The sequence below is a fragment of the Buteo buteo genome, chromosome 24, assembly GCF_964188355.1.
Source record: "Buteo buteo chromosome 24, bButBut1.hap1.1, whole genome shotgun sequence".
Lineage (NCBI taxonomy): Eukaryota > Metazoa > Chordata > Aves > Accipitriformes > Accipitridae > Buteo > Buteo buteo.
The window spans coordinates 12772868-12800115 of NC_134194.1; the positions used below are offsets into that span (position 1 = coordinate 12772868).

General features: G+C 61.1%; 1 protein-coding gene across 6 annotated transcripts in view; it reads left to right on the forward strand.

Moving 5' to 3' along the window:
* Positions 1 to 27248, forward strand: part of PPARGC1B (PPARG coactivator 1 beta) — a 58158-nt gene that overhangs the window by 21463 nt on the left and 9447 nt on the right. For all 6 annotated transcript variants that reach the window (XR_012654285.1, XR_012654287.1, XM_075056521.1 and 3 more), the window contains exons 2-11: positions 14470 to 14643; positions 17207 to 17419; positions 19311 to 19427; positions 20228 to 21380; positions 22015 to 22051; positions 22479 to 22543; positions 22992 to 23760; positions 24249 to 24324; positions 25185 to 25306; positions 25691 to 25845. Coding sequence is in view for 4 of the 6 variants with exons in the window: in XM_075056521.1 (XP_074912622.1) it covers positions 14470 to 14643; positions 17207 to 17419; positions 19311 to 19427; positions 20228 to 21380; positions 22015 to 22051; positions 22479 to 22543; positions 22992 to 23760; positions 24249 to 24324; positions 25185 to 25306; positions 25691 to 25845 (2881 nt within the window). In the remaining 2 variants the exon portion in view is untranslated. The remainder of the gene's footprint in view (positions 1 to 14469; positions 14644 to 17206; positions 17420 to 19310; positions 19428 to 20227; positions 21381 to 22014; positions 22052 to 22478; positions 22544 to 22991; positions 23761 to 24248; positions 24325 to 25184; positions 25307 to 25690; positions 25846 to 27248) is intronic.

Genomic DNA, 27248 nt, shown 5'->3' on the forward strand with positions numbered 1-27248 from the left:
TTCTCCCTCTCCACATTCCCACCCGGGCTGCCTGGGTCGGACACCGGTCCGCGGCAGGAGCCCCACAGCCCTGGTGCAGGCAGGCTGGCTTCATGCCACTTCATCCTCTGTTTCAGCACAGCATCAGCTCTCGCCCCGCGGAGCTGCTAATCCATACGGTGCCTAAACCTCCGGCAGCAGCCCGGCTGGCCCGGCTGTGCCGCTGGAGCTGCTGGGAGCAGCTGGTGGTGGTTAGGGAACATTTCCCCGCCGGAGCCAGGGCTGCCCAGCCTCCACTGACTCAATCGTCGGCATAAGAAGTTCCGTGCAATCCGTGTTGAAATTTAAGGAGAGGCCGAAGTGTTGTGCAAAGGACGAAGAGCGCTGTGCGGAGCCAGACTGCAGGTTTCCTGCTATCCCAGAGCGTGAGGTTAGTACCGGCTTGGGAAGGATGAGATTTGCATGAAGACGCCTGGTGCTCGGATCCGGGTTTTTTCCCCTGTTTTGCAACATATTGGAGGCTTTTTGGAGCAGATGCTTTCCATGTGCTGGCTCCTCTCCCCTCTTAGCCTGGGGAAAGTTTCTTCAGGCAAAGCCAAACACTGAGCCATTGCCATGAGACGTGAGCGTGGCTGAGCCAGCTGGTGACAGACATGGTGACCAGCTGTGCCAGAGGCCTCCTTTGTGGCTCACAGCACCTTGACTGGTTTTTTCCCGCAGCCCTCCAAATTTTGATCGCAGCAGGTCCCGGGGAGCAGTCTGCTTGGGTTCCTGCATCCCACCAAGGATGCAGACAGGGTGGGAAATGCCAGCACAGCCATAGTGCTGGGCAAAACTCACCAGCCATGGGGCAAGCGGCCCCTTCCCCACCTCTGCTGCACCCTGGGGCTTGCACGGCCCCGGTTCCCTGCTCCCGTCTGAGCACGACGGGCATCACGTGGGCGCGAGCTGCGCACGGACAACCTTTCCTCTGATTGCCCGTGGTGCACGCTGTGCGTCGGCGGTACGGGGGCACTTGAGGACGCCTCAAGGACTGTGGAACCCGCTGACGGGGCTGGTTCACAGCTGCGCTGGGGGATAACAGCGCCTCGTGCTGAGGGACAATGAGCCCCCGTGCCTGCCCCCACCTGCTGGGGCACCCCAGGGAGGGAGAGCCCCTTGTTCATAGCAGGCACGTGGTGTTCGGCGTGGGGACGGAGGCACCCGCAGGAGCCTGGGCGGCTGCCCACAGGGGACTGGCAGCCGTTTCGGGAGGAGGAGGAGGAGAAGGCACCTGACTGCCAGGCAGCGGTCCAACTCGTTGAAACAGCTCCCGTTGTGGTTTGCATAACCGAGCACAGCTCGGCTGGGTCTGGGGACGCGTGTCTCCACCCAGTCGCCCACGGTTGGAAGCCGCGCTCGCAGAGGAGCGCTGGATGGAGAGACCCAGGCGTTTGCTTGCTGCGGTGCCGTGCCCGCCGTGCCCGTGCTGCCAGGGGCTCGGAGGCACAGGGGTGGTTCGTTCGCCTCCGGCAGCGGTGGGAGGGTGTGAAGTCAGCTTTACCCGTGGGCTTGGCCCGCGTGGTCCAGGCAGCGTCCCCGCGAGGTTCCTCTGCCGGTGCCGTGCCGAGCGCGGCCGTGGGCTTTGCTGCCCGCCTCCTTGCCGGACCCGTTGCGCTGCCCTGCGAGGTGACATTGGAGGCTCTGCCCAAGGGCACCCGGCCGCGCTCCCGCACGGCAGCCCCCGACACGGGGAGCGGAGGGAGCGGAGGGAGCTGGATGTCCTCTGTGGCGCAGGGAGGTGGACCGGGCAAAAGCGAGGCGCGGAGGCAGCGGTGGGGCCGGTGGCTGGAGCCGTTCACATGACTGGGGAGCTGCTGCCAGGCGCTGGGACCGTTCACAGCGCGTGAAGGTGGCACACCAAGCAGGCACCGTAATCCCTGCGAGCCCTGCGTGGGGATTCAGGCCGTCTGGGACGTGGCACTGCCAGGGCAGAGGCGGCCGTCCCCGTGCCGGAGGGGACCCTCGGCTCTGGTGCTCCTGGATGGTGGGTCAGACCAGTTCCTGGGCACCCGGCTGTCAGATCCAGATTTCGGGTCTGGATTTCAGGCCAGCCTGCCCTGGGGTCTCAAGCTTTATGTTGATCCCAGGATCAGCTAGGGTCAAAACCAGCGGGGAACAAGGCTCGGGAGCGGGCAAGCTCAGGGTAGGGTTGTGAGGGAGCTGGCACAGGACACGGAGCAAGTAAAAGGGTCTGATTTAAGCATAGGAACTCATGTTCGTGGGCTTCACCCCCACTGGTTTGGGGGGGGAGAGGTCCCAGCCCCCAGCCGCCGCAGCAGGGAGCGGCTGGACCCCACCTGGGCGCGCAGCTCCTGCGCGCCCCGCCGGAGCCTGTCGGGCTGGGGTTTTGGGGAGGGGAAAGGTGTGGTCCCTCGCAGCGGGGAATTTGGAATAGCGTGAAGCTTTGTGTGTGTGGGTGATCGCCCGGGTTTGCATGTGCTCCTGAAGGAGCGTTTTGCCCTCAGAGGGATTTTTCTATCTGGAGATCTTGAGCAGTTTCTTTCCGGGGTGAGTCAGTTGTTTGCAGTGGGGGGAAAGGTCCCAATGCTGGGGAAAGCTTGGAGGAGCAGCCAGGTTGGCAGTGCCAGCTCCAGGCTGCGGCTCCCAGAAATGCTCCCTGCCAAGCCAAAAAGCAGGGACAGAGTCCCAGCCCCGGGTCCCCGGGGACAGGTGGCCTGGCTGGGACACCCACCACTTCCCGGGACACTGGCAGTGCTCTGGTGCGGACCCAGGCACAGCAAAGCCTTGTGCCGGTTGGTGTAGCACCGGGAAATCCCCAGGCCAAACAGGTTGTGCTAGTGAACGTGCAGCGGGTGCTGGCAGTGCCTGCACCGCAGCCCCAGAGGTGCTGCTCAGGGATCACGCCTCCACCGTCCACGCTGGGAGCTGTGTACATAGCCCGTGGTCACGGGACCTGCTGTAACCTGCTCTCCTTTCACCTTCCCGTGCCTCAGTTTCCCCACTGTAATAATTGGAATAGGATCAATACTTTTGATCAGTTAGTTAATACCGGTGGTTTCCTAGCACTGATGATGCCCACCTGGCAAATACCCAGCTGTTCAGCATCCCCCTTCCCCACCACCTTTTTAGGTGGTTTGAGTCACTGAAGGGGCGATGCAGCTGTGCCAGCTCTCTGCAGTTTTGGGGTGCTGGGGCTGGCACAGCCTTCCCCTGGCAAGCCCAGGAGGTGCCTGCGCCTGTGTCGTGCCTGCCCACCAGTGCCCAGGCTCCCCCACTCCCCCCTTGCTGGCTTTCCTGGGGAGCACAGTTAGAGTCGTGCCAGAGCAGAGCCAAGCGGTGACCGCACCGGGTGGTGACGCATCTCCTCTGGCCAGGACACCTCCAGGCACTGTGCAGAAAATGGGCATTAATTTAATCAGGGAGACTGCAGTGCCCGGCTGATGGGCTGTCCGAGTGGGGAGAGGAGGGAACCCCTGATTCAGCAGAAGGGGTAGGGGCGACCCCTCTCCTTGCTCTCGCAGGGGACCCTGGTGATGGGGAGCAGTGAGGTGCAGGCAGCATGGCCACGCCATGGGGTGCAGGGCAGCAGGCAGGAGCTGGTGCAGGCAGCGCTGCCTGTTCCCCTGCAGCAGGGGGATGCAGCGAGGGGTGGCTGGCAGCGCTCGCTCACCTGGCAGGGAGGGCTGGGCAGGGCTGGCACTTCCACCCCTGCCGGGATATGGGCCTCGGCATGCATGGACAGGCCTGGTGGGAGGGTACGGACAGATCTGAGCAGTTTTGCCCTTTCCGCAGCGGTTTTCATCCTTTGAGGCCTTGCGCCTCCAGCCGAAAACTTCATTTTCCACGTGGGAGCTGGGCACAGCAGGGCATCCCCTGGAGACCCCCAGCAGGACAGCCAGTGTAGCCAGGGTCTGGCAGGAGAAAGGGTCTGTTGAGGGTCACAGTGGGTCAGGTTTGGTGATGGTGCCCTAACCCCTGGCAGGGCACAGCGCATCACTGGAGCGTGCCTGTGGCAGCAGAGCATCGGGGCTGGACCCTCTAGGAGGTCAGGCTAATGCAGGAAGATCCTCCTTGCACCTTCTTAACCCCAGCTTGAACCTTCCCCGTCTCCTGCCTCGTCCTGATTAGTGCTAAGAGGGTGCTTTGCTGCCGGCGGCACGGGCAGCACCAAACAGTGTGGGGCACTGCACTGTCTTCCATGGTGGGGAAAGCCTCAACACCTCTCTGAGCTTCAATACAAAACTGCAGGCAGGCAGGCAGGCAGGAGACACGCTTTCCTCCCTTCCCTGCCTGCCACCTCCGTGGCAAAAGGGACTGGGAGTGCTCCCGGCAGGGGACAGGCTGCCCGGACAGTCCCTGCTCTGTACGGGAGCACTGGTGAGGTCCGAAAAGGTGCCTATGGCTCGGGGAGGTGAAGAGCATCCTGCAGAAGATGGTCACAGACCTGGCAGAGGGATAACGGCGGGCTGTGGTGTCCAGCAGTCAGCAGGTTTTCTCCACCCGCTCACCAGATGTGTATGTAAAGGGGCAGGATTCAGGCCAGCTTTAACCTCAGCTCCCGTTTCACGGCTGTGGATCCGCTGACACGGAGCGCCAGAACGCGCTGGGAATTACAGCCCCCCTGCCGAGTGTGGCAAAGCCAGGCTGCCTGCCGAGCCGCTGCCTCCTGCTAGCTGCCACCCAGAAAGCCCTGTCTTTGGTGTCCCGAGCCAGGGGAGGGGAATATTTCAGTAACCATAGTTCACCCGGAGCTGGTCTTCCCTCTCGTGCCGTTTCACAGCCTCAAGGCAGCGACGCCAGAGCTGGCGGCACCGCGGGGCGAGTGGCTCTGGCGCAACTGAGAGTCTGCCCTGCTGGCACGCTCGCTCCCTGCCGCTTGCCCGTGGACCCCGAAAGCCTCCTGGCTACCCCACGTTGCCTGTGCCAGCCCCCAGAAGTAGTTCAGGGATTCCCAGGACCACAGGCTGCAGCTGTGGCTCCTGGCAAAGCCAAGGGGAGCTTTCCAAGTACAACACCGCAGAAGATCCCAAGGCTGTGGCTGCGGGGAGGGAGCACGGCTGAGGCTGGGCTCACCTGGGCAGCTCTGGAGCTGGAGCAGGAACCCGACATGGCATGACACAGTGATGTCTACCATGCTCCCTGCGGGCAGCGGCTCTGCTTTCCTCGTGCTGCTGCGGGTTCATCCTCACTTCTAGTGTGGGGAGCTGGAGGGACAGTTGCTCGCTGCCTCTTGGCAGGGATTTGCTCTTGCAGTCACCTGAGAGGGGTGAAGGGCTGCCGGTGCCGGGGCGAACAGTGCCCACGGAGCTGAACTGGTGTTAGCTGGGAAGGGCTATGCCATGGGAAGACGTTTGCAATATCCTCCAGACAGAAGGGGTCTTGTGGAGCCCTGTCAGCCCACAAGCTGGTGACCAAACCTGCGAAGGGGCCGGTGGCCAGAGCAGGGCAGGGGCAGGACTGCTCCCCCGCTGGCCCCTGCAGCCACCCTGACCCCGGGGGAGGCTCCTCGCTGGCGTCCCTCTGCCCACAGCCATCATGTGGCTGCTGGCTGCCAGGGCATCAGAAGAGGAACGTCTGAAAATAATCGCCCCCTCATGTTTTCCTTTCAAAAGGAGGGAGTTGCCGTCGCGGGGAATTTTTGTGACCAGCAGAAGCTGGCTAATAGTCAGCTCCTCGGTGAGTCAGGTGCTTGCCCCCTCCCACAGCGCAGCCTGGCCCCCCTGTGCCGCCAGCCTGGCTGGAGCTCGGGGTCACCTCCGCTCCCGGGGGTCCCCAGCCTGTCTTGTGGGGCCACAGCGTTTGCTGCCGCCTCCAGCTATGGGTCTGCGAGTGGAAGGCGTCCTGAGAGTTTTGGGGTCTTGATGCCCCCGCTGGTCTCTGCCACGGCCCCTGCTGCTCCCTGTCCTGCTGGGCATCATCCTCTGCGTGGAGCCTCTCGAGGCTGCAGGGCTTGTGCCACCTCTTGCTCTGTCCTTGCCCCGTGCAGGCTGTGCCGCCTCGCTGGAGAAATGCTGCGGCGAGGAGGTGAATGTCGTTCTGGAGCGCAAAACCTGCCTGCTCCTGCCTGTGCCTCTCTCCCCACGGCCAGGGGATCGCATGGCAGGGCTGGAGACCTCCCGAGCTGATGGGACATCTCAATTCCCACTGTGCTTTTGTACCTGGCTCGGCACGCGCCGGTTGCTGTCTGTTGGTCTTGCCTTTGGTTTTGGGGCAGATAACAAGGAATTTCTTAGAAAACACCACCAGGGTTCAGCACCAGCCCTGTGCCCTGCCTGGCTGATGCCACCGAGCAATGCCAGCCCCGCTGCCTGCAGCAGCACCTGTCGGTGATGGGAGCAAGGCTGGCAGCAGCCGCTGGCACACGCATATTTGGGGGTGCTGCTCTCTGCTGCGCCAGGATCAGCCGGTGATGGGCGGTGGTTGCTGGGCTAGCTGCTGGCAGGGTTGGCATGGGTGCTGCTGTTTGGCTCGAGGGGCGCAGGATAAAGCTGTCATTTCTCTTGCAATGGGAGACAGTGTTATCAGCACGCTGTGTGTGCCTGAGCATGCTGGCACTGCCCGGACAGCCCTCTGCCTGGCAGACCGTATCCCGGGGACACGGCAGCAGCAGCCGCTGGCACGGCATGGTGCTTGGCTGCAGCCACAGTCAGCGGGTGCTGTTTCCATTAGCTGGTGTTGAGAGGAGCTGCATCTACCTGCTGCCCCCTCTCCTTGCGTGGGGCAGAACAACCGTCGGTTCTCCTTTTCTGCCCTTGCCTCGTGCTTGGGCGGCAGCGGTGCTGGAGGGCGACGGCAGTGGAGAGGTGCTTTGGGCTCTGTGCAGGGCGGCTGGGGCTGCGGGGTCTCCCCAGCTCTGCTGCGGCACCAGCGGGTCCTGCAGCCCTGGGCTGGCCCGTCCCAGAGCTCAGGCAAAAATAAGCTGGACTCTGTATTTGGAGTCCAAATAAACAGCTGCCGCGTATAGTATGAACATGCAGCTCTCTAACCTGTGATATACTTTGCTGCTGCCCTTCTTCCTAAACCTGACACACCTTTGTTTAAAGTGTTCCAGCAGAGCGTTGTTTATTCAGGGCATTATTACCAGTATCTCAGGCTCCTTTTTTCTATCCTGTGACTCAAGGATAGCTTAGTGCAATTTCTTCCATCTTTCCTCCATATCAAAGATATCCTGGCAAGTTCATGTTTATTGTTTGCAGTTAATGTTTAATATTTCCTACTACTGGCATCTCATGGTTGATCTTAATTACACCTTTCTAATGTAAGACAAAAGTCAGCGAGCGAGACTGTGTTCACACTCGGGCTGTGGCTCAGAGCCTGGCACCGAGCACCCCTTGGCCTGCTGGTGCCGCTGGGCCGGGTACCTGGTGCTGCCTGCACCCCCTCCCCTCGCCCGCTCTGCGATTCCCGGGCTGTGTCCGGAGGGCGGCTGCTCCACGCGTGTCGGTGCGGGGCGTCCGGCGTGGGGCCTGGCACCGCCGCGGCGGCTCCCACGTGCCACGGCAATGCGGACAAGCAGCGGTTGTTTCTGAGCAGCTCGAGTGGAAGAAAGGATCAACCTGCTATTTATTTTGTCCGGGCTTTAAATGCTAGTGCTGGTTTTTCCTCCCGCTGGCTGGGCTGAATCGTTAAAACAGATTAGTAGGAATTAAAAAAAATTAAAAATCAACAGAGTGCAGAGGGCGAAATGCCCGGCTCCTAGCAGGACGGCGAGGTGTTGCACGCCTCTGTGCAGACCCTGGGAGATTCCTGTGCTCCTTTTGCCCCAAAACTGGGGAGCTGGATGAGGGAGCGGCAGCCTGCTGCTGCACAGCCCTGCTTCGGCGCTCCTCGTGCCTCCCACCACCATGTCACGTCGGTGTGTTTGCAGGCAGGGTCCCCTCTGCCTTCGCTGCCTTACGAGGGGGGACCGCTCACCCTCCGCTTTGGGGCTCTCAGGCTATAAATATCGGGGGGGGGGTGACGAGGGGCGGCCGGGCCAAGGCACAACCCGACACCACCTCTCCCTCATTCACAGTGACATTTTGTCAAATGCCAGTGGGGAGGGGGGTTGCTTATCTGCTGGCAGACACTCCGGTGACCTTCACAGCTCTGGCCAGGTGCCTTCTTGCTGTATTTACACTTATTTATAGCTCTCTCCTCCATCCTCACCTCTTCCCTCCTCCCCGCTACTGGCGGGGGGATGCCCGCCCCGCACAGGTCCCTCTGGGCTGGGAGGGCTGGGAGGCAGCTGGCGTGTCCTTGGGGATGATAAGGGGCTGGCAGCACCCAGCTTTGCCACCCCGGGGTGCTGGTGGCCTGACCGCGTGGGGACCGCGTCCCCTGGGTGGGAGCCATGGGGACAGCAGGGTGCACCCCGGGAGCGGACGGGGCTGGCTTTGGCCCCGGCGTGGGTCGCAGTGGCCGTGTGCCCCCGTTGCCTCCCCGCTCGGGTTCCGGGGCAACCCGGGACGGTGCTGGGGATCTGCAGGCGCCCGTCCCTGGCTGCCCGAGGGGGGGTCCCACCTGCCCGAAGCCGCTAGCGGGCCTGGGGCAACCATGCCAGCTGCCGCACCAGCCAGCCCGCTGCCGCCTGCCCGGGGGAGAGTTCATCCCGGCGAAGCAGCCGCCCGGTGCCCGCCTGCCTGCATGGCTGTAATCCCCGTTGCAAGCAGTCTGTGATTACGGATTTCCCTGATAAGCCCGGACGGCTCTCTCCAAAACCCCTGCCCAAGGATTTTCTTTCCTTTTTAGAGACAAGCCCGGGGTGAGGGTGAGGAGGGGGAAACTCCCCGGCCAGCCACAAACGCGGGCACCGGGAGCCAGCGCTGCCCGTGCTGCCGCGGGGGGGGCTGGCGGGAGCCGGCACTTGATGTTCTCGGCATTTCTCACCTTCTGCTGATTTGGGTCCCAGCCTAAATGCTACTGGCTAATTTGGGGCTCTGTCTCCAGCGCGTGCGGATGTATATTTATCCCTTAATGCTTTGGGTAGGCACTTGGCTGTGGGGAGGGAGGAGGCTCCGTGCGGGGCTGAGTCACCGCTTCGGCTCCTCAGCGAGGAGATGGGCTGCCTGTTTCTGGCCGGTTCCTTTGGCCCCTCTGAGGTGCTGCCGCTTGCTTTCCTTCCTTTTTTCTGTACAGCAAAGTGGCATGTGAGTGACAGGGCAATTGCAAAGCATCCTGGGGCCGTGTATGCAGGTGGCAATGCAAATCTGGCCTCCCAGGCTTAAACAGGATTAAGTTCCTGCGAAGGCGCTGCGCCCGTCCAGCAGCGCTTTCGCGCCGGCAGACTTCAGAAGCCGAAACTTTTGCAGCCTCACTAAGCATGAGCACAATGCGTGTGCCATGGCCCAGCGCGCTCAGAGCCTCGCTGCAAAACACTTGGCCACAACTTCAAGGGGCTGGACCCAGGGGTTTTGCAGATAAGGGAGATTTCTACCGGTGTTGTTGTTGGGGATATGACAGAGGAGAGGACCTAGAGTTCTCTTTGTCATGGTCACTGCCCTGTCCCCAGCCTCTCTGAGCCAGTTAAGCAGGCAATGGCCAGCTGAGCTCTCTTGCCTGCCCTGGTTTAGGTTGCGATTGCCTGGCAGCAGGGCTGCAGTTCCTCCAAGATGATGTCCAGAGGTGGCATCGCCCCTTTGCTTCTCTCCCAGGCTTGCTGCAGGGAAGGCAAAACCCCAGAGCATCAGCATTTGCCTGAAGGCTGCTGAACTCTGGGTTGTAGGTGCCTGTTTTCAGGCTGGCAGGCGGGAGGGCCGTGCGCTGCCTGCTCCCCGGGCAAGCTGGCCGCACACGTGTGGAGCCAAGGTCTGCTCTTGGTGGGCTTACTGGGTACGGCTGCCCCTGGGAGCCAGCAGCCTGGTCCCAGCCCGGCTCTCCAGCCCTGCTGACTGGGGGGTTTAGTCTGCAGAGCCCAAGTTGACACTGGAGAAGAGGAAAACATTTCCTGTCTCGTTAATCCGATATTTGAATTAGAGTTGGGCTTGGAGAAGAACCTCATGTCTCTGCAGAGGTGAGACCTCACATACTCCTGCACCTGAGTTAACACTGCCCCAAAGCAGGAGAAAGACCTGAAAGGGGAAATGTCCCACCTGCCGTCCCCGCGATGCTGGGAACCAGCACTGAGCTGTGCTCAACGGGGCATCCTTGGATGTGGCTGCAGCCAGTGGCTGCCCTCACCCTGCTGCAGGTCCAGCCCAGGACACGTGCCGGAGCTGCTGGGGACACTAGAGACGGTTGCCCGCGATGGCCACTCTCACGATCGGGCAGGGAGATGGAGCTAACCCCCACGCCAGGTCCTCGTCCCAGTCCGCCTTGCCGCTGCCCTGGGAAGGGCAAAGATAGGGGGGCTTTGCAAAGGGATGGGGAGTTAGAGCAGCAGGTGCCCTGGTGGGTGCAGTCCCCGGAGCACCCGGGAGCTCTTGCAGCCCCGGGAGACAGAGGGATGCTGACCAAGGAGCCACCAGAAGCTCTTAGAGTGATTTGCTCCCATGGGGTTTCCAGGAGAAGGCATAGCGCAGGCTGGGGTTGGAGCTGGCCCCTCCTCACCCGCAGTGGTTGGGGAGAGGCCCTGCTGGTACTGGTCTGGAAACGCTTAGGTGCAGCCGAGGCTCCCCGGGACAGGAGAGTTTGCGAGGTGACCTCTGGACGTCCTTGACTGCCAGTTGGGAGACTGTGCCTTGCGCTTTCTCGCTATTGCCACCTCTGCCGTGGTGGACATGGACAGTGGGGCTGGCAGCGGGGCGGCGTGACCACGGTGGGCACAGAGCCCTCCTGCTCTCCAGGCTGTCCCCAGGCAGGCACAGCACGGCTGCTGCCGGATCCGGCCAGCCTCTGCAGGGACACGAAACGAGCACAAACCCTCGGCATGAGGGTCCCTGCCAGCCTCCCGGGGCAACTCCTGCTCCCACGATTGAAGTTAGAACCCCCCCGCAGCGGGGAAGGGCTGCTGAGCTCAGCAGTAAATGAATAAAAACGTTAATGCTCTGTCCTCCCAGCAAGCAAAGCCTCTGCAGAGGCGAAGCTCCTTGCAACACGCAAGCGAGTATCAGCTGCCTCTTTGTCCTGCAATTGCAATTGCGTTTCTGCTAGGGCTGAGGTCAGAGCTGGTTCATGCTTTAAAGAAAGCCGAGGAGGATGTCTCTGAACAGAAGCCGTTCCCCCAAATGCCCTCCACCTTTTAGCTTTGGCTTTCTGCTGCAGCTGCCCACGCGGTGCTGCTGCGGGGTGCTCCTGCTGCTGGAGGGGATGCCCAGGCTTGGATGTAGGTGTGTGGCACAGGGGCACGCACGTAGCTGCCTGGGCATCCCTCTTCCCCGGAGCAGGGATTCATCAGACAAGTCGCAATGAGCTGCCGGCAGCTTTCTGGTCGCAGCCATGCTGCAGCGTGCACGGGCCAGGTGTCTGGGCTGGAGGATGCCTCTGAATTTTTGAGCATGTCTCCATGGGTGTTTGCTGGCTGCACACCAAGAACCCATGGCTGATCTTCCTACAAACTCCCGAGTAAAATTAGAACAAAAGTTCACTCCTCTCCCAAGGCAGCAGGAAATGCAAAGGGTGGGAAAAGGGAAAGTCAGAGCAGATGAGGTCCAGTGCCCGCAGGGAGCCTCCCCATCGCTGCTGCCACCCCCTACCTGGGCAGGGGGCTGCGTTCTCCCCCACCCCTGCGGCCCAGAGGGGCTCTGCTCTCAGCACTCAGTGCTGGGCTAGCGGTGCTCAGAGGGATGGATTCCCTCCAGAGACTCAAGTCCTCGGTGGCTAGGCCAGTTAAATGCAGAGGGGGCTGGCTGGAGCTGTGGCTTCATGCTGGGATGCCCTGCTGGGTGCCCGTGCGGGTGTCCGTGCTGAGCAAAGGCTCTGCCCGCTTTTTCCAAGGGGGAGGACACTGATGTAGGCAGAGCTGAGTTTTCAGGCACTCCTGACCTGTGCTAGCTGGGAATCTGGGAGCATCCACAGGCAGCCACTGCCTCGGGATGGCTGCACGCAGCGTGGCAGTGCCGGGGCACTCCTGCCTCTGGGGTGCCCAAAGAGGGCAGCTCAGCAGCATTGGATCGCAGGAGTTTATTTTTACCAAGCCCTGTTGCCAATGGGGACGTGTCACATCTGTGGAGTTGATCAAAAGACATCCCGAGCACTGGTGTCAGCTGCTCCTTGTGATCTCAGCACCAGGATCTTTTCCCTTGTGGCATATCAAAAGGAGCAGGACAATTTGACTGCTTTGCTATTTTTAATTGAACGCGCGCACACACACAGAGAGACACACATATATATATGTATGGCTTTTCTAAAAATAAAAGTCTTTGCCTGTGTTCCCATGGGAAGATTTGGGGAGAAGGGGGAGCCGGAGTTGTTGCAAGACTTTTTCTGGAGCAGGCGCAAGAGCAGTGGCAGGAAAGCAGGGACAAGCCGCAGCAGGTAAGGGACACATCTGAACGGCCAGAGGCCGTCTGATCCCAGAGCAGCCCAGGATGCCCCTGAGCAGAGGAGACAGGAGAGCTAGGGGAAAGGTAACATCTGTGTCCCCCAGAGCTGGCAGTGATGAGGACGGGGACCCTTGACCTGCTACATGCGCTCTGACCACTTGGGGAGCAAAGGTTTTTGCAGAGCTGGTTTGAAGAGCCCCAGCCTTGGGGGGCCCACGAGGGGTATCGGTATCCCAGAGCCGTTCAGGGGTTTGCACAGAATTTTTTTGTGCCCGACATGCTTGGTGGCACCACGCTCGTGGACGTCAACCTGATACACGTCCCTCCCGCAGCAGGGTGGAGGGAGGACGCTGAGAAGAGCATCCCTCCAGCGCAGGGGCAGCTCCCCAGCCCCTCGCAGTGCTTTGCCTGCGCCGGCGAGGCTGGGGCAGCGTCAGCAGCTCCCCACCGTCCCCAGCCCCGCTGCGGCCGTGGGCACGGCCGGGCTGGCAGCCTGTTGCTGGGACATGGCACTGGCTCGCTATTCGGCCGTGAAGTTGCTCTCCCCTACCCTTGCTGCATCTTCCAAACCACTCGCCCTTTCTTCCACTGCCCCAGGGATGGGACAGAGCAGAAAGCAGGTGAGAAATGCAAAATGGGAGTGGGTGTGTGCACAGGAGTGTCCTTTGGTGTGGCACAGGGTGTTCTAAACCGGGTGGGGAGCATGGTACACAGGCTTCTCAGCCTATGGGAACACAATCAATAATCCCAGATTATCCCAATTAAAAACAAAGGAGAAGAGAAAGAGAGAAATGCTGTGTTTTCCATTCCTGCAGCTCGGTTTGAAATCCCTTTTCCTTCCGGTTCAGTGTCGGAGGACAACCTTCCAGGGCACTTCAGGAGGGGAGGCCCCCACGTTCTCCTGCCCCTGCAGCCTCCCTCACATGCTCAGATGTTTGCCTGCTCCAAAATCCATTTGCTCTGTAAACAAACTTGCTTCCCTCATCGCCAGAAAACTCCCCCCGGGCAGCCAATACCGGGAGGAGTCGCACCAGACCTTTCCCCTCTGCTTTTGAACCCAGACACCAGCGGCAAAACCAAGCAGGACCCGAGGGCTTGGTGCAGGCAGCGAGCGGCGGTGCAGGCAGGGCCGTGTGGGTGCCAGCCCTCGCTCCCGTGGGTGCTGGATGCAGCCGCAGGGCTTTGTGGCTGGGCAGCGGCTGGGAGCCGGGCAGAAGCGGGGCAGGTCCCGGCTCCTTTCTGTGGTTAAATGGAGATTTTTAGCTCGGTTCCTAGAGCTCGCATCGCCCCACGTGCGCCGGGACATTGATTCGTTTCCGTGCTGTTTTTCTCATCCTGCGTGTGCGATGCGGGGACCGGGGTCTGTATTGCCTTGGCAGTGCCTTGGGACATGCAGGACGTGCAGCTTCCCCGGAGGGACTGGTCCTGAGTAGTTCGGTGCCATGTGGGGGGGACGGGGACGGGGACAGGGTGTGGAGCAGCCAGGCTGACCGGGCGCGAGGCTGCCCACCGGAGCCTGGCCCCGTGGTTTGCTCTCACGTGCGCCCAAGTCTCTTGCCTCGCTCTGTTATTGCTGATCCTGAGGGCAGCTGGATAACCCTGGATGTCACCCTTAGGGCACCAAAGGCAGGAATGGCTTCAGTTCCCCCTAAGAGCACCAGCAGCGGCTTTGCTACAGTCCGGGCAGCTGTGCTGTGCCCTGAGCTTCTGCTCGCCAGAGGAGATGAAGCTCTTCCAATGCAGATGCTGCTGTTTTGACACCTGCCGTGGCGCGGGACACAAGGGGGGGGGTTGTGGCAGTTGCGGGGCAGCTTTCAGTAACCAGCAGTGCCAGTGCCAGGCTGTGCAAACCGATTTGCAAGATGCGCAGTAAAGAGGTGCTCTCTGCGCTCTGCACTGCTGTGTAATTGCTCCTGGAGCCACTTGCCAAAGCTTATTCGAAAGAGGGTCTGAGTAATGGGCTCGAGGGGAGGCAACAGCGCGCCGGGAGAGCGGCCGTCTCCTTGGGTGGTTGCTGCTGCCTGCTGCTGCCTGCCCCCCTGGCACGGCGGCGGGCTCACCCACCCCCTTTCTCTTCTCTCCCCAGTACGAGGTGTCTGGCGAGGAGCACCTCTACTCTGACTTCCCCGAGATTGATTTGTCTCAGCTGGATGCCAGCGACTTCGACTCGGCCGGCTGCTTCAGCGAGCTGCAGTGGTGCGGGGAGCACTCGGAGACCGACTCCAGCCAGTACAGCACCGACGACTCCGAGCTCTTCCAGGTACCCCCATCCTCCTGGCACAGGGGACCCGAGGACGGAGGCAGGAGGAGGGCAGGGGAGGTGGAGAAGGAAGGAGGAAGAGGGGGGACACACACAACTATTAATAGCTCCTCCCCAGCTGATTAGTGCTCCATTAATTTGCATGCCGGCTCTAAATGGGGCGAGCAGAGTAAGGCTAATGAGGAGATGGACGAGCAGAGGAGGGCTGCTGAGCCAGCCCTCCTGTGATGTATTATTAAAAGGGAATTACAGCTGGTGTGCAGCGCGTCCTGTTCTATTCCCGGGATGGCAGGCTGTGCCAGGGCGCCAGTGCGGGGGTCTCAGGGCTGTGGTGTGGGGCAGGAATATTTATTTCCCAGGAGCAGAAAGCAGCCCCTTCCCCTGGCTCTCCAGCTCTGGCATCCTCCCTGTGTTTAGGGCTGGGTTCCCTCTGACAGAGGGCGGCTGGTTTCTCTCCTCACCTTTGTGCTGAGATGGACCCATCACTGTGCCGGTACCTGGGACCATGCGGTGCAAAGCAGTGCCGGGGCAGAGGATGCTCCCGGGTACAGGCAGGGCTGGTCCTTGTCCCTCAGCACTGATTTTGCCTCTCCTTGCAGAAGAGCTGAGCATCTCATGGAGCTGTGGTGCCAGGGCAGGGCTGTGAGCACAGCTCAGGCAGGTTGGAGGCAGGGAGCTGTGGAGCCTGCCTGGGGACCGGGCACAGAGCAGGCCGGGCAGCTCTGTCGCCTTTCCCAAAACTCATGCCATGCCTTGGATGTGCCCCATCCTTGAGGCCTGAGGTCTCTGTGCCTTCCTGAGCAGCACCCAGGCACTTACCCCCTCGGACAAGGAGGCTACAACCCACTGGCGCCTGCTAGTCACCAACTCTGGGTTACATTTTGGGAGGGAGGAGGATTTGTATTTAAACAAAGGCAAAAAAAAATAAAAAGCCCCAATATTTTCTAACCTGGCCATAATAACAACCCTCTGGCTTTTATGCTGTGCTGATGCTGTGCTTGAAAATGGTCCAGTCCAGCTGAGGGACCTTCATCACGAGATGCATATTTTCCGCTGAACTTCCTGGGGAAAAGATAAACAGAAAAGAAATGCAAAAGACAGGCCCATTAGGAGCAGTGGAGTATGATGAAATGTATCCCACTGAACTTGTATGCACAGCGGTCTCATGCCAATAACAGGAGGAAAAGAAACAGAGCCAAAACTGGAGCATCCTGCTGCCTTTCCCTGGAGCCTGCTCTAGTAACTGCAAGCAAGGTTAGGGCACGGAACAAAAGATATGCAATTTTCAAACAAGATGAGAGAAACACAGGAGGCTGTGTGCAGTCAACAGTCCTCCTTGGGAGCCTGAATTTACCCCTGTGCTAATTTTATAGCTGATGGTAGCCTGCTTCTTGTTGGACATGGTTTACATTCAGAATGTGATGGAGGAGGACCGAAAAGAAGGAACTCCTGGCTCACTTCAGCCTTTCTCAGCTTCTGAATCCTCTTCTGGGCTTTTGCACCATATTTCCAGATTGGAGGGGGCTGTGTGGGATTGGGAGGGCTGGATGTGTGTCAGCCGAGGCAAAGCCCAAATGGAAAGAGGGGCCCGAGGGGGCACGTCGGGGCAGCGGGCAGGTCGGAGGCAGGAGCAGCCCGTGGCCCTGCCTGGCCCAGCGCAGCCCTGGCGCAGCCCCAGCCACTCACAAATCTCCCATCAGCATCCCCAGATCATGCCGTTCACCAAAAAGAATAGATCAGGGGATCTGTAACATAAGGCCCATCTCACTCTGGGGGCCGTGCTCTGTTGGTAGGGTCCCTTGCAGAGCGCCTGGTGCAGCCGGCTTAAGCGTGAGGGCTGAGAGCCCCCGTTGAGCTGGAGGTGCTTGTGTTTGAAAACACAGTGAAAACAAAAACCACACTGCTTGTTGCAAGCTGTGGCATGTGGCCAGCGGTGCAGCCAGGGCTGAGCTTCCCCTGTGCCCTCCCAGGGGGCCGTGCCCTCTTGTCCACTTGGCAGCCCCAGGCTGAGCTTACGGCTCGGCTTGTCACATTTTATTTGCCTTCCCCATCAGGAGAGCTGCAAATAACCAGCCGTGCCCTCTCGGGCCTCCCCAGCCCTGCAGAAGGCAGGGGGCTGTGCCTGCCCCCTCCCTGGGCTCCCATCCTGGCTGGATGCTGTTCCCAGCCCCGCTCAGCAGCGCTGTGATAGCCAGCGCTGGGGGGGACTTGCAGCTCAGAGTCAGGAGGATTTGGGCAAGGAGCCTTTTAATCACAGATCCTTTATCTGCTGCTGTTTGCCTCACGGTGGAGTGGAGGCAACTATTGGGAGAGAAGATGCTCTGATTCACTATATTCCTGCTGGGGGTGCAGGGGGACGGATTGATCCTCCTTTTGCAGTTGGGTCTCTCTCCTCCTGATCCTAGTGCTGTGCTGGGGAAAAGCTCTCCCAGGTCCCCTGCAGTGTCACTGGGAAGTGTGGGTGCTGGTGTGGCACTGCCGGCCCCTCTTCCCCCCTGCCCAGCATCCCCCAGTCCCTCTGCCCAGCCTAACTCCCCCTCTCTTCTCTGCCTGCTCCTTTCAGATAATAGACAGCGAGAATGAAGCGCTGCTGGCAGCCCTCACCGAGACATTGGATGATATACAGGGAGATGACATGGGCCTGGCTGCCTTCCGAACTATGGAAGAGGGGGACACGCTCAACCATGCCTACACCTCGCCTGCCCCCTCCCCCAAACCCACCGCCCCGGTCACGGGGGGGCCGCCCCCGGCCCCCGAGTTTGATGAGCTGTCTCTAGTAAGAACCCACTTCCTACTGTTTAAGGTGGATTTGGATGAGCCCCTGATAAGCCGGCTGCATGGGTATGATAGGAAGCAAAGGTCTGAATTTTTTCATTCTAGGCTTAAAACTCTCTTTAACCGTCAATACCAAAGCATATACTTGTATTGTATACGTATACATGTTCTGCATCATTGCTGTCACCTCCATCACCATCCTCACGGGAACAAGCTCTGTGTATACAAATATATCTTTGACGGGGTGGGGGCGGGTGTCAAAGGGGCGGGGGCTGCTTTGGCAAGACCCACACCTGCTTTTAATCGGACGTGCGGATGTGGGGCTGCCCGGGGGTCTCCCTAGCGCATCCCAGCCCCGTGCCCATGGGCAACGGTGGCTGCTCCCTCCCGGCTCTGCCTCGGGGCCGAGCTCCCCGCTGCTCTCGCAGGAGGGACAGAGGGGGCTTGGCCGGGGTGTCAGAGAGCCCATGCCCTCAGCTTTCAGCGGGAGGGTTTGACCCCCCCCCACGCCTTCCACCACAACCCCCTCGGGGGCTGCGTGCCCTCCAGCCCCTACAGATTTCGTGACTGGAGCATCCCTCTTGGTTCACCGCAATATCGGGGCTCCAGCCCTGCTCCCCCTCCTGGCCAGGACTAACTGGCAGCATTTGCTGCAAAGCACCGCCGTCCTCGGGAGGTCCCCTGGCACAGGGCCACCCAGCCCACTCCCTCCTGGGGCCCAAGGTCCCCCCCCAGGGACCCCCAGCCTGGCCCCGAGGTCTCCCCAAAAGCCGGGGCTGTGGCAGGGAGGAGTGACATCCAGTGGTGAGAGCGTGCATTTCCACCGCCCACGCCCTGCGCGGGGGGGTATATATCACACACAATATGTATGTGTATATATAGGATGTATACGTTGCAGGGGTGGGGGGGGAAAAGGTGCTGGTTGCTCGCACCTACAGGAGCTGCACGCCTGAAGCTGTGGGTGCCCCGGCTGATGTTTCCCGGCAGACCCTGACCTGGGCACCCCTTATTTCTATCGCCCCTTAAAAGCCCCCGCGCCCGCCCCGGGGCTCCATGCCCGCCGGCCAGCGCGGGAGCCCCAGATCTGTCTCCTCCCTGCAGTCCCCCGGCGCCTACGCAGTCGTCTTGCTGTTGAGCTGTTGTCGCCTTCGGTTGTTAGCGCGACACGGGCGGAATATGAAATGTTGTTGCTGGGTGTGGAGTTCGGGTTTTTTTCCCCCTAACCAAAAATGGTTTTGAGCAGAAGAAAAATGTGATGCTGACCTTGCCATCAGAAGCGGTGGCACTGTGGGTAACCCAGGGAAAACCCCGCTCCCACCGCCCGTGATCCTGACAGATCGTGTTGGGGAAGATCCTCAACAGGTCCCACAGGGGCTTGCATCTGCAAAACGCCTTGAAAGCTCATTAATGAGTCGAGGCCCTATCTGGATGTTTCAGCTAAATGAGCCTTGCACGGGGACCCAAGCGAGCTGTCCAAACCTGTCACTCATGCCAATGTAAAGTCTCTGTAACCTAAAGGCAGAACTGATGGAGTGAGAAGTTTGGATGCCACGACAGCTCCTGTGTGTCTGACGGGAGCAGGGATGCCACTGGGAAGTAAATTCCCTCATGTCCCCACCTCCCCGACCTGCTTGGGGGTCCCTGGGGACGTGGGTGAATGCTGTGGAGACAGCCCCAACCCCCTCAGGGCTGTGCGTGGCCAGGCGCCTGGCCCCGCAGCCGTGGGGGAAACACCTCCCTGCCTTTTTATTTTTCCTCCCCCATTTTTGGGTCAGATGCTCAGCAATGGACCTGCCTAGCGCAGGCATGAGCCGGGGGGCTGCAGCCCCACCGGCACTTTCTCTTGCCCTCGCTGCGATGCCGACTCCTTTTCTTGCCGCTTCTCTTTGCAGCTGAAGAAGTTGCTCCTCTCTCCATCGCACGTGCCTCCGAGCTGCGAGGCTCAGCGGGACGGGAGCGCCCGGCGCCCGGGGACCCCTAAATCCCGACCCGCACGGCCCTGCACAAAGGTACTTTCTCGGTGGGCAGAGCTCGAGCCCGTCCGGCGCCCACCTCTTGGGACATCCTAAAGGAGGTCACCGAAGGATGGTGTTGGGGACCGTGGGCAGCCCCTGAGCTGGGCCAGGGGCTGGGGACAGGCGGGGACCGTCACCGCGGTGTTCCCATCCCTGTCTGCGCAGGGGCTGTGCAGTCCGGCTTCAGCAAAACCTTCAGGCTTCGCGCTGGGCTGTGAAACATCTCGATCTCATTTGGACCCGGTGGGGTCAGGCCTCTCCCAGTTTCCCTGAGCACCGGTTTGGGAAAGCCTTGCGTGCTCCCTGGCCGCCCCCTCTCCCCGCTCCCCGCTGACTCACAGCCCAAGCCGGGAGCCATCAGCCGGGGAGAGCTGCATGCTGAGCTGCAGAGCCGACCCTGTCACTTAAGCTAATCTCCTGAAACCCAGCAGAAGTTGCCATCAAAGATTTTTCTACTTGGCTAATGGTAATTGTGCGGTGCATTAGGCCCGGCAAATTAGATTGCCTGGGAAGAGCAGCAAATCCCTCCTGGCGAGAAGGAGCATCATTGCGTGCCGGCTGCTGGAGGGGCAGCGCTCGGGGCGGTTGGGCTGCCAGCTCCGCGTGACCACTGGAAACCTGCTGGGGTGTGGGGCTGACCCCCAGGCACGTCGTCGGGATGCTGGTGGGCTGGAACCGGGGGTTCGAGGATGTGGGGTGGCTCTGTCGGCCCGGGGGGCTTCTCCCCCTGTGCTTGGTACGTGTGTCAGGTCGTGACTGACAGTGTGTGACTTTCTCCTCTCTCCTCTCCGAAGGTGGAGGGTCCCCGGGACAGGAGGGCGAGCGTCCCGCAGGCGCAGAGCCGCAGCTGCACCGAGCTACACCGGCACCTCACCTCCACCGCTCCCTGCCCCCAGACCAAAGCCCCGCGGGCACCTGAAGAGTGCCCCAGCGGCCGCCACCACCCGTCCCCGGGCGACTGCGCCCATCACGAGGATGACAGTGACTCCAGTGAGGACTCGCTGAGCTCCGGCGACTCGGTGACCCCCCCCTCCTCGGGGGAGGATGGCTCCGGCAGCCAGTTCTCCTGCGAGGGGGAGATGCACTCGGTGGTGGAGCTCATCCGCTACATGCACACCTACTGCCTGCCACCGCGGAAGCTGCCCAGCCGCGATGCCGCCGACGCCAAGCCCCAGCCCTGCAGCAGCCCCTTCAAAAGAGCCAAACCGGACTGCCCCGCGCAGCCGGGCCCCCCCGGCGGTGCCCAGAACCGGCCGGGCTGCGCCTGGCAGGCGGCCGGGGGATGCAAGAAGCCCGGAGCATCCTTCTCTATCCTGAAGGAGCTGCTGGCGCGCGACCTGCTGTGCGACGTGAGCAAGCCATACCGCCTGGGCAAGCCCGTGTATGCCGCCCTGGCCCGGCCGCCTGGCTCCCGCTCCCCTGTGCCACCAGCCCAGGATGGGGAGGATGCCGGTGGGACCTGCACATCCAGAGCCAAAACGGCACCGGAGAAGGGTGAGCCGTGGCAGAGCCCCAGGGCCGAGGCAGAGGCACTGCGGGAGCCGGCTGGCCTCGAGGACGATGCTGGCAAGCGTGCGGGCACCCCGGGCGCAGCCGCGGGAAAAGTGGCCCGCAAGCAGGAGAGCACCGTTTACGCCGTCCGCCGGTCCAAGAGACTCAACCCCGAGCTCGGCCACTGGCTCTCCTTCCTTGACGAGCCGCCCCCCGAGCCCTCCGTCCCCCGGGAGGCAGGGGATGGCCGCGGCCCCCGGGACGCCCTGGTCTGCAGAGACCCCGCACCGTGCCCAGTGCTGGAGGGCTTCTCCGCCGAAGAGCCCGCGGCCGAAGTGGAGGTGGGGGGCACGGCAGCCCCGGCAGAGCCCCAGCCCCTCTCCCTGGGCTCCCCGGGGGACGGCGAGGCGGGTGACGGGGCCGAGAGCCGGCGCTGTGCCCTCCTGGAGCAAGCAGGTGAGGGGGGCCGGGGGCTGCCACTCTGCTCAGCCCTCCCCAGAGCACCCGCGCTGCCTGTGGCGCTGCCCGTGCCGTCCCTGCCGTGGGCGAGCAGTGCCGGCCAGGCGCCCGGCGCTCAGCTGGCGGTGAAGCTGTGGGCAGCCCCAAGCGCAGGCGAGCCCTGACCCATGTGCCGGCTGGCTGTGGGGTCCCATGCGTGGGGAGTTGGGGAGCCTGTTCTGGTTTTGGGGTGCTGTTTCGATCCATAGGGGCCTTCTGCCTCAGTTTCCCCATCCTTATAACGAGGTGAAGGAGTCGGTGTAGCGCTAACCCAGCAGGGACCGGGCTACCCCATCCCTCCATGTCCCCCTTCCCCGCGGACTCACCCTGTGCGTGGGCACCACGGTTCAGCTGCACCAGTGCCCCCAAAATCGCAGCTATCCGCAAGCGCTTTGTGAGCACGAATGGCTCGATCCTGGCAGTGTTAGCCCTCCCGCGAACGCTGCTGCCTCGCAGGCAGGCAAAGCCCACCGTCCCCAGCCCCCTGCCAGGCCAGGGCAGGCAGAGGGGCCGCAGCTCCCACCGCGAGCGCTGCGGGCGTTGGAGGGAGCACAGCTCCGCTGGTAACCCTGCTTCTCTCCCTGCCTTTCAGAAACACCCAGGTGTCTCACGCTGTCCTTGGCACAAACGTAAGTGCGCGTGGGGCTAAATGAACTGCGCTGGGACTGGAAAGCCGCCTCGCTTTGTCTGGCTGGGCTTGCATCTGCAGTGAGCAAGCAAAGCTGCTTTTGCAGAGCAGACTGAGCCATGCAGCTGAGCGCGGGGCTGTGGGGAGCTGCGGCCATCGCTCGGGTGCAAGGAGCTCGGAGAGCCCCAGGCTGAGGGCAGGGCATTTCTGCATGCCAGGGGCAACGTGCCCCGGAGCTCTGGCTGGGATGAGGAGGGCATGCTGCTCGCCCTGCTGCCCCTTGCACCCCTCCGTGGGGTTAGACTGCCAGGCACTAGCCATGGTGGGAGGGCTTGCTTGTAGGGAGCGTTTTCTCAGCTTCCCTTTGGTTTTTGGGACTGTGGTTCACCTAAACACTTTCTCTCTCCTTATTTTCTGCTCTTCTCCAGTGACCCAACCTTTGGGAAGAGAAACTTTGAGCCGATGCTGACGGTGGAGCTGTGTGGGACAGCAGGTAGGACGGGCTTTTAATATTTTAATTTTGCAAAAATCCTCGCTGGGAGGGGGCAAATATACCCTAAATTCAGCCTGGAGTTACCAGCTCCAGCCGAGGGGGCACGTTCCTCCCTGGCCCAGAAACCCCCTTCCGCACCACGAACGCAGGAGGCTTCCAGTGCACTGCCTCCGCATCCGAGCACTGCGAGCAGCTCAGGGGGATGTTTGGGATGGGGGCTGTGCAGGGGGCCCCTGCATGAGACAGGAGGGAAGGGAGGGTCCTCTGGTCCCTGCTGGGATCAGGCATCCTTCTTTTTCCTCACGTGCTGCTGGATGGATGAGGCTCCAGGGGCTGAGCAGCCTCCTCCCTCGCAACGCCTGGTGCAGCCTAGGCGCTGGGGTGGGACGGGGCAGGACGGTGGGGGCAGAGAGCTGACTCCTGCCCTTTGTTCGGGGGGGGGGTTCAGGTCTCACGCCGCCCACCACTCCGCCGTATAAGCCCGCCGAGGAGGACCTGTACAAGCCAGACATCCCCCAGGAGCCAGGGAAGGAGGACGGGACGGCCCCCAGCCCCGGGGGCGCAGGGGACGCAGCAGCCTCCCGGAAAGCCCCCAGGAAGCACCCCGAGAGGACGGAGCTCTTCGCCCACCTCAGCCGAGCCGTCGGGCGCCCCGTGCTCCCCGAGCAGCAGGGCGTGCTCAAGCGGCCCTTCTCCCGCTCCTTCGGGGACCACGACTACTGCCAGGTGCTGAAGCCCGAGGCCGCCCTGCAGAGGAAGGTGCTCAAGTCTTGGGAGCCCCCGAGCCAGGTGGAGACGGAGCACAAGAGGAGGGTCCCGGCCGCCCACTACCAGGGGCTGGACCTCGGCGGCAAGGAGGCGGGCGGCGAGATGCTGTGGAAGGACGGCGTCAAGCAGCTGAGAGACCAGGAGATCAGAGCCAGCTTAACAAAGCACTTTGGCTTTCTGGACAGTGCTCTCGATGACGAGGACATGGTCTTCTGCAAGACCCCCGAGTACGACACTGTCTTTGAAGACAGCTGCAGTGAGAGCGGCTCCCCCTTGGAGGAGGAGGAAGAGGAGGAAGAGGAGGAGGAGGAGGAGCACGGCGACACCAAGCTGTGCCTGCGGAGAAACCCCCTTTCCAGGACCACTTTGCATTACTGTTCCCGGAGCAGGTCCAGTTCAGGGTCTTCGTGCTGCCGGTCCCGATCGCCCGCCAGCAGACGCACCTTCAGGTACAGGGGGGCTGTGGGGAGGGCACTTGGGACTGTTCTTGCCCCCTGCGTTTTTGCCCCAGTGCGTGGCAGCTCTGGCTGTCTCTGCTCTGATGGCTCAAGTAGTAAAGATGCTAATTAATGAAAGAAAAACTATAGAAATAATTGGTACTACATCAGCAGCTGCTGCAAACACCATGGCCAGAGAAAGCAGCACTGGGGTAAAGCAGCCAGGGGTTTCCATGGCACTGGGAGCAATGGGGCACAGGCAGGAGCCGAAGGGGTGAGTGCCAGCTGGGAACCCCCTCTGCCATCTATCAGAAAGGACTTTCCAGTGTCCTTTCCAGTGTTTCCAGACCCCCATCTCTCCTCGGCTGCCGGTGCTCCGGAGTGCCCACCTGCCCACTGTTGCAGACGCTGCGTGCCTCGGCTTCTCTTTGATGTTTGAAGCTTTCCCCGCTGGATGCCCCCAACCCCCCCGGGCTGACCTCCTCTCCCTCGCTTCCCAGGTGTGAGAACAGCGAGCAGTGTCAGGGCGGGAGCGGGCACCGGGGCCAGCTGGAGAAGAGACGGGAAAAGGCCATCGTAAGTGAGCGGGGACCCCACGCTGGGACAAAGCAATCCCCAGCCCTCAGTTCATCTCCCGCTCCAGAAAAGCAGCAGTGGAGCCCATTAGCCCTGGCTTCAGCATCCCTTGGTGCGAGGCCAGTGTTAAACAAGGCCATGGGGATGGAGCGGGGAGAGAAAAACCCAACGTGAAGCGGAAGCTGCCGGCGATTGGCAATACGCGGAGTCCTTGGCCCAGAAATGCCCAGAGCATCCTATGCCGGTGCTTCAGCGCAGTTGGCATTGGCAATTAGCGGAGTGAGCTGGGGAATCCCTGAAGCGGCTCAGCCGTTACAGATGCGGTCCTGCCGCAGCAGCAGCCTTGTGCACTGGGAACCCGGCGTGTGCCCATGGGTGGGAGCTGGGTGGGGGGTGGGCGTGCGGGGAAATAACTTTGTCCTCCGTACTGTTGTGCGCGCGCACACACACACACATGCTCACACATGCCCCTCTGGCATTTTTTTCCTGCAACGCAATTGAATTTTGCCCCTAGCAATTATTGGGAATATTTCACCGTATCTTCACCAGAAGAAGCTGAAAAAGCTGCAGGAATGCAGGAGAAATTTAAAAGCGAAGAAGAGGGCGGTGGCTGCTTCAGCCTGGCTATGGCTGTCCCCTGCAGCAGTGGTGTCCTGGGGGTGACACCTGTGAGCTAGCTGGAATGGAGACAGCCAGACCCCGGAGATGTCAGGCTGTGCCCACGGTGGTATTGCCCCGCTGCAGCCTGATTCCCGGTGCTGGCTTGCAGGGGCTCCTCCATGGCCCCACATTTCCAGTACCCATCAGCAGCCCCGAGGTGCAGGATCCCGGAGCCTGAAACCTTTCGCTTACTTTGCCAGGGGGAAGGCCGTGTGGTGTATATCAAAAACCTCTCCAGCAGCATGAGCTCCAGTGAACTGAAGAAACGCTTCGAAGTGTTTGGTGAAATCGTGGAGTGTCAGGTCCTGTCCAGGACTAACAGGTGGGTGGGGAGCGAGCCGCGGTCCGGGGCTCCAGTGGCTACAGACAAACCCTCTTCCCCGGGCAGCATCAGCACTGCCGGGCAGCGCAGGGTCACCCCTGCATCCAGATGTGCACGTGCGAGTGATGCAGTTGTGCCGGTGGGGGGAAGTGCTCCGTGTCACGCCAACCCCCTCGGTCAGCCGAGCCCATGGTCCCGGTGCTTTGGGCGAGGAGATGCAGTGTGTCCCCAGGTCCAAGGGCAAGGGGGGGAGCGGTGGGATGGAGGGGCAGCAGGATGGAGGGACACGGCGGGATGGAGAGCCGGGGGCGCGGTGCTGGGCAGAGCCATGTCAGAGGGGCTGCGGGGCCCATCGCATTTTGAATTCTTTCTCTGGTTGCTCAGGGGGGATAAATACGGCTTGATCACCTACCGGTATTCAGAGCATGCCGCCTTATCTCTGAAGAACGGCACCTCGCTAAGGAAGAGGAACGAGCCTTCGTTCCAGCTCAGCTCTGGTGGCCTCGGGCACTTCGTCTGGACCAGATACACTGACTTGGGTAAGAAAGCAGGAGCTGCTTTTTCCGAATCATCTCGTTTATCAGCACAGAGCTGTAATGGCACATTGCACTGCTGAAACCTAGTCACGCAAGGATCCTAAACCTCTTTAAAGCCTGCAACAAAAGCCCACCGGCTCTCCCACGGCTCACGTAGCTGCTCTTAGCTCAGTCAGATGGCTTGGGAAACTGGGGGAGAGAAGAAAAGCAACTGGCGTGAGGACCCAGAGTGTGTTGGCTGCAAAACATAGCATCACGCCCCAGGGCTGCTGGGTCTCAGCTGACCACAGCCCATCCTGTCTCTGCTGCATTTCTCCACAGCACTGGACGCTTTCCAGCAGAGAAGTCCCTTCCCAGTCATTAGAGAAAGCAGTCAGCCACATCTTATTAGCCCAAGAGGTGATCTGGGTGGTTTGCTGCTCTGCAGGACAGATTCACTACACTGCACGTGCACTTTTGAGCCAAAATGATGGCACTGTAATGTGCTGTGGTCGCATTAACTCCTTCTGTGCTGTATGGGCTTCTGCAAGACCTCCTGTCTCGCTGGGCGACCGTGTTAGCCGGGGTTTTGCTGGACCCCGTCCCTCCCTGGGTGATAGGGCTGCAGCCTGAGCTGAGGGACAGGAGCGAAACCCTGTGCTAGTCCTGCAAGAGAAATGTGATCCAGGCTTCGCTCAGCCCTCGTGACTGGGATCTTCAGGTGTTTCACGAACACGGGGCATTTATTTCTGTACCCTCTGCAGGGGGTGAAGTGGTTCTAGTATCCCACTTCATGCACGAGAGACTGAGGCCCAAAAAAGAAAGCCCTAAGTCTTGACTTATCTGTAGATGCCCAGTCTGACACAAGTACTGCTTGATCTTTTAGCACCTTATAATACCTCATCTGCTCAGAGCAGCAATCCCTCTGACTTTGGTTGTGGGCGCAAATGCCCATGTTCATCTACATAAATCCCTCTCATTTTGGGCACAGAGAAGATAGGAAACAGATAGCACCCCATGATGAAGATGTTGGCACATGGCTGTGCAGTGCTGCGGGGAGGGGGCCCAGAGCTGCCCCCCTGCATAGGAGAACCTCCCTCAGTGCTCCTCACCTGCAGATTGCTGCAAGGCCAGCAGTCAGCCCCGTATTGCACAGCCTGGCTCGTTCCTAAAACCCTGCTCGCCCTGGTGCAGGATGAGAGGCAAAGCCCACAGGCAGAGGTGAAATGCAACCGTGCCATTCATGGCTCGTTCAAAAATATACACCCAAAAGCTGCTGTTAAATTAGGCAGCCTTATTTCTGGCATTTGCTGAATTTCCCAGGCTTTGCGGTGGCACTGCTTGTTCAGCTTCTGACGGACGGCTGGGTTGCAGGCAGGCAACCTCCTCCCCACCACCGGCACGGCTCCTGCGGGGACGGCCCTGTG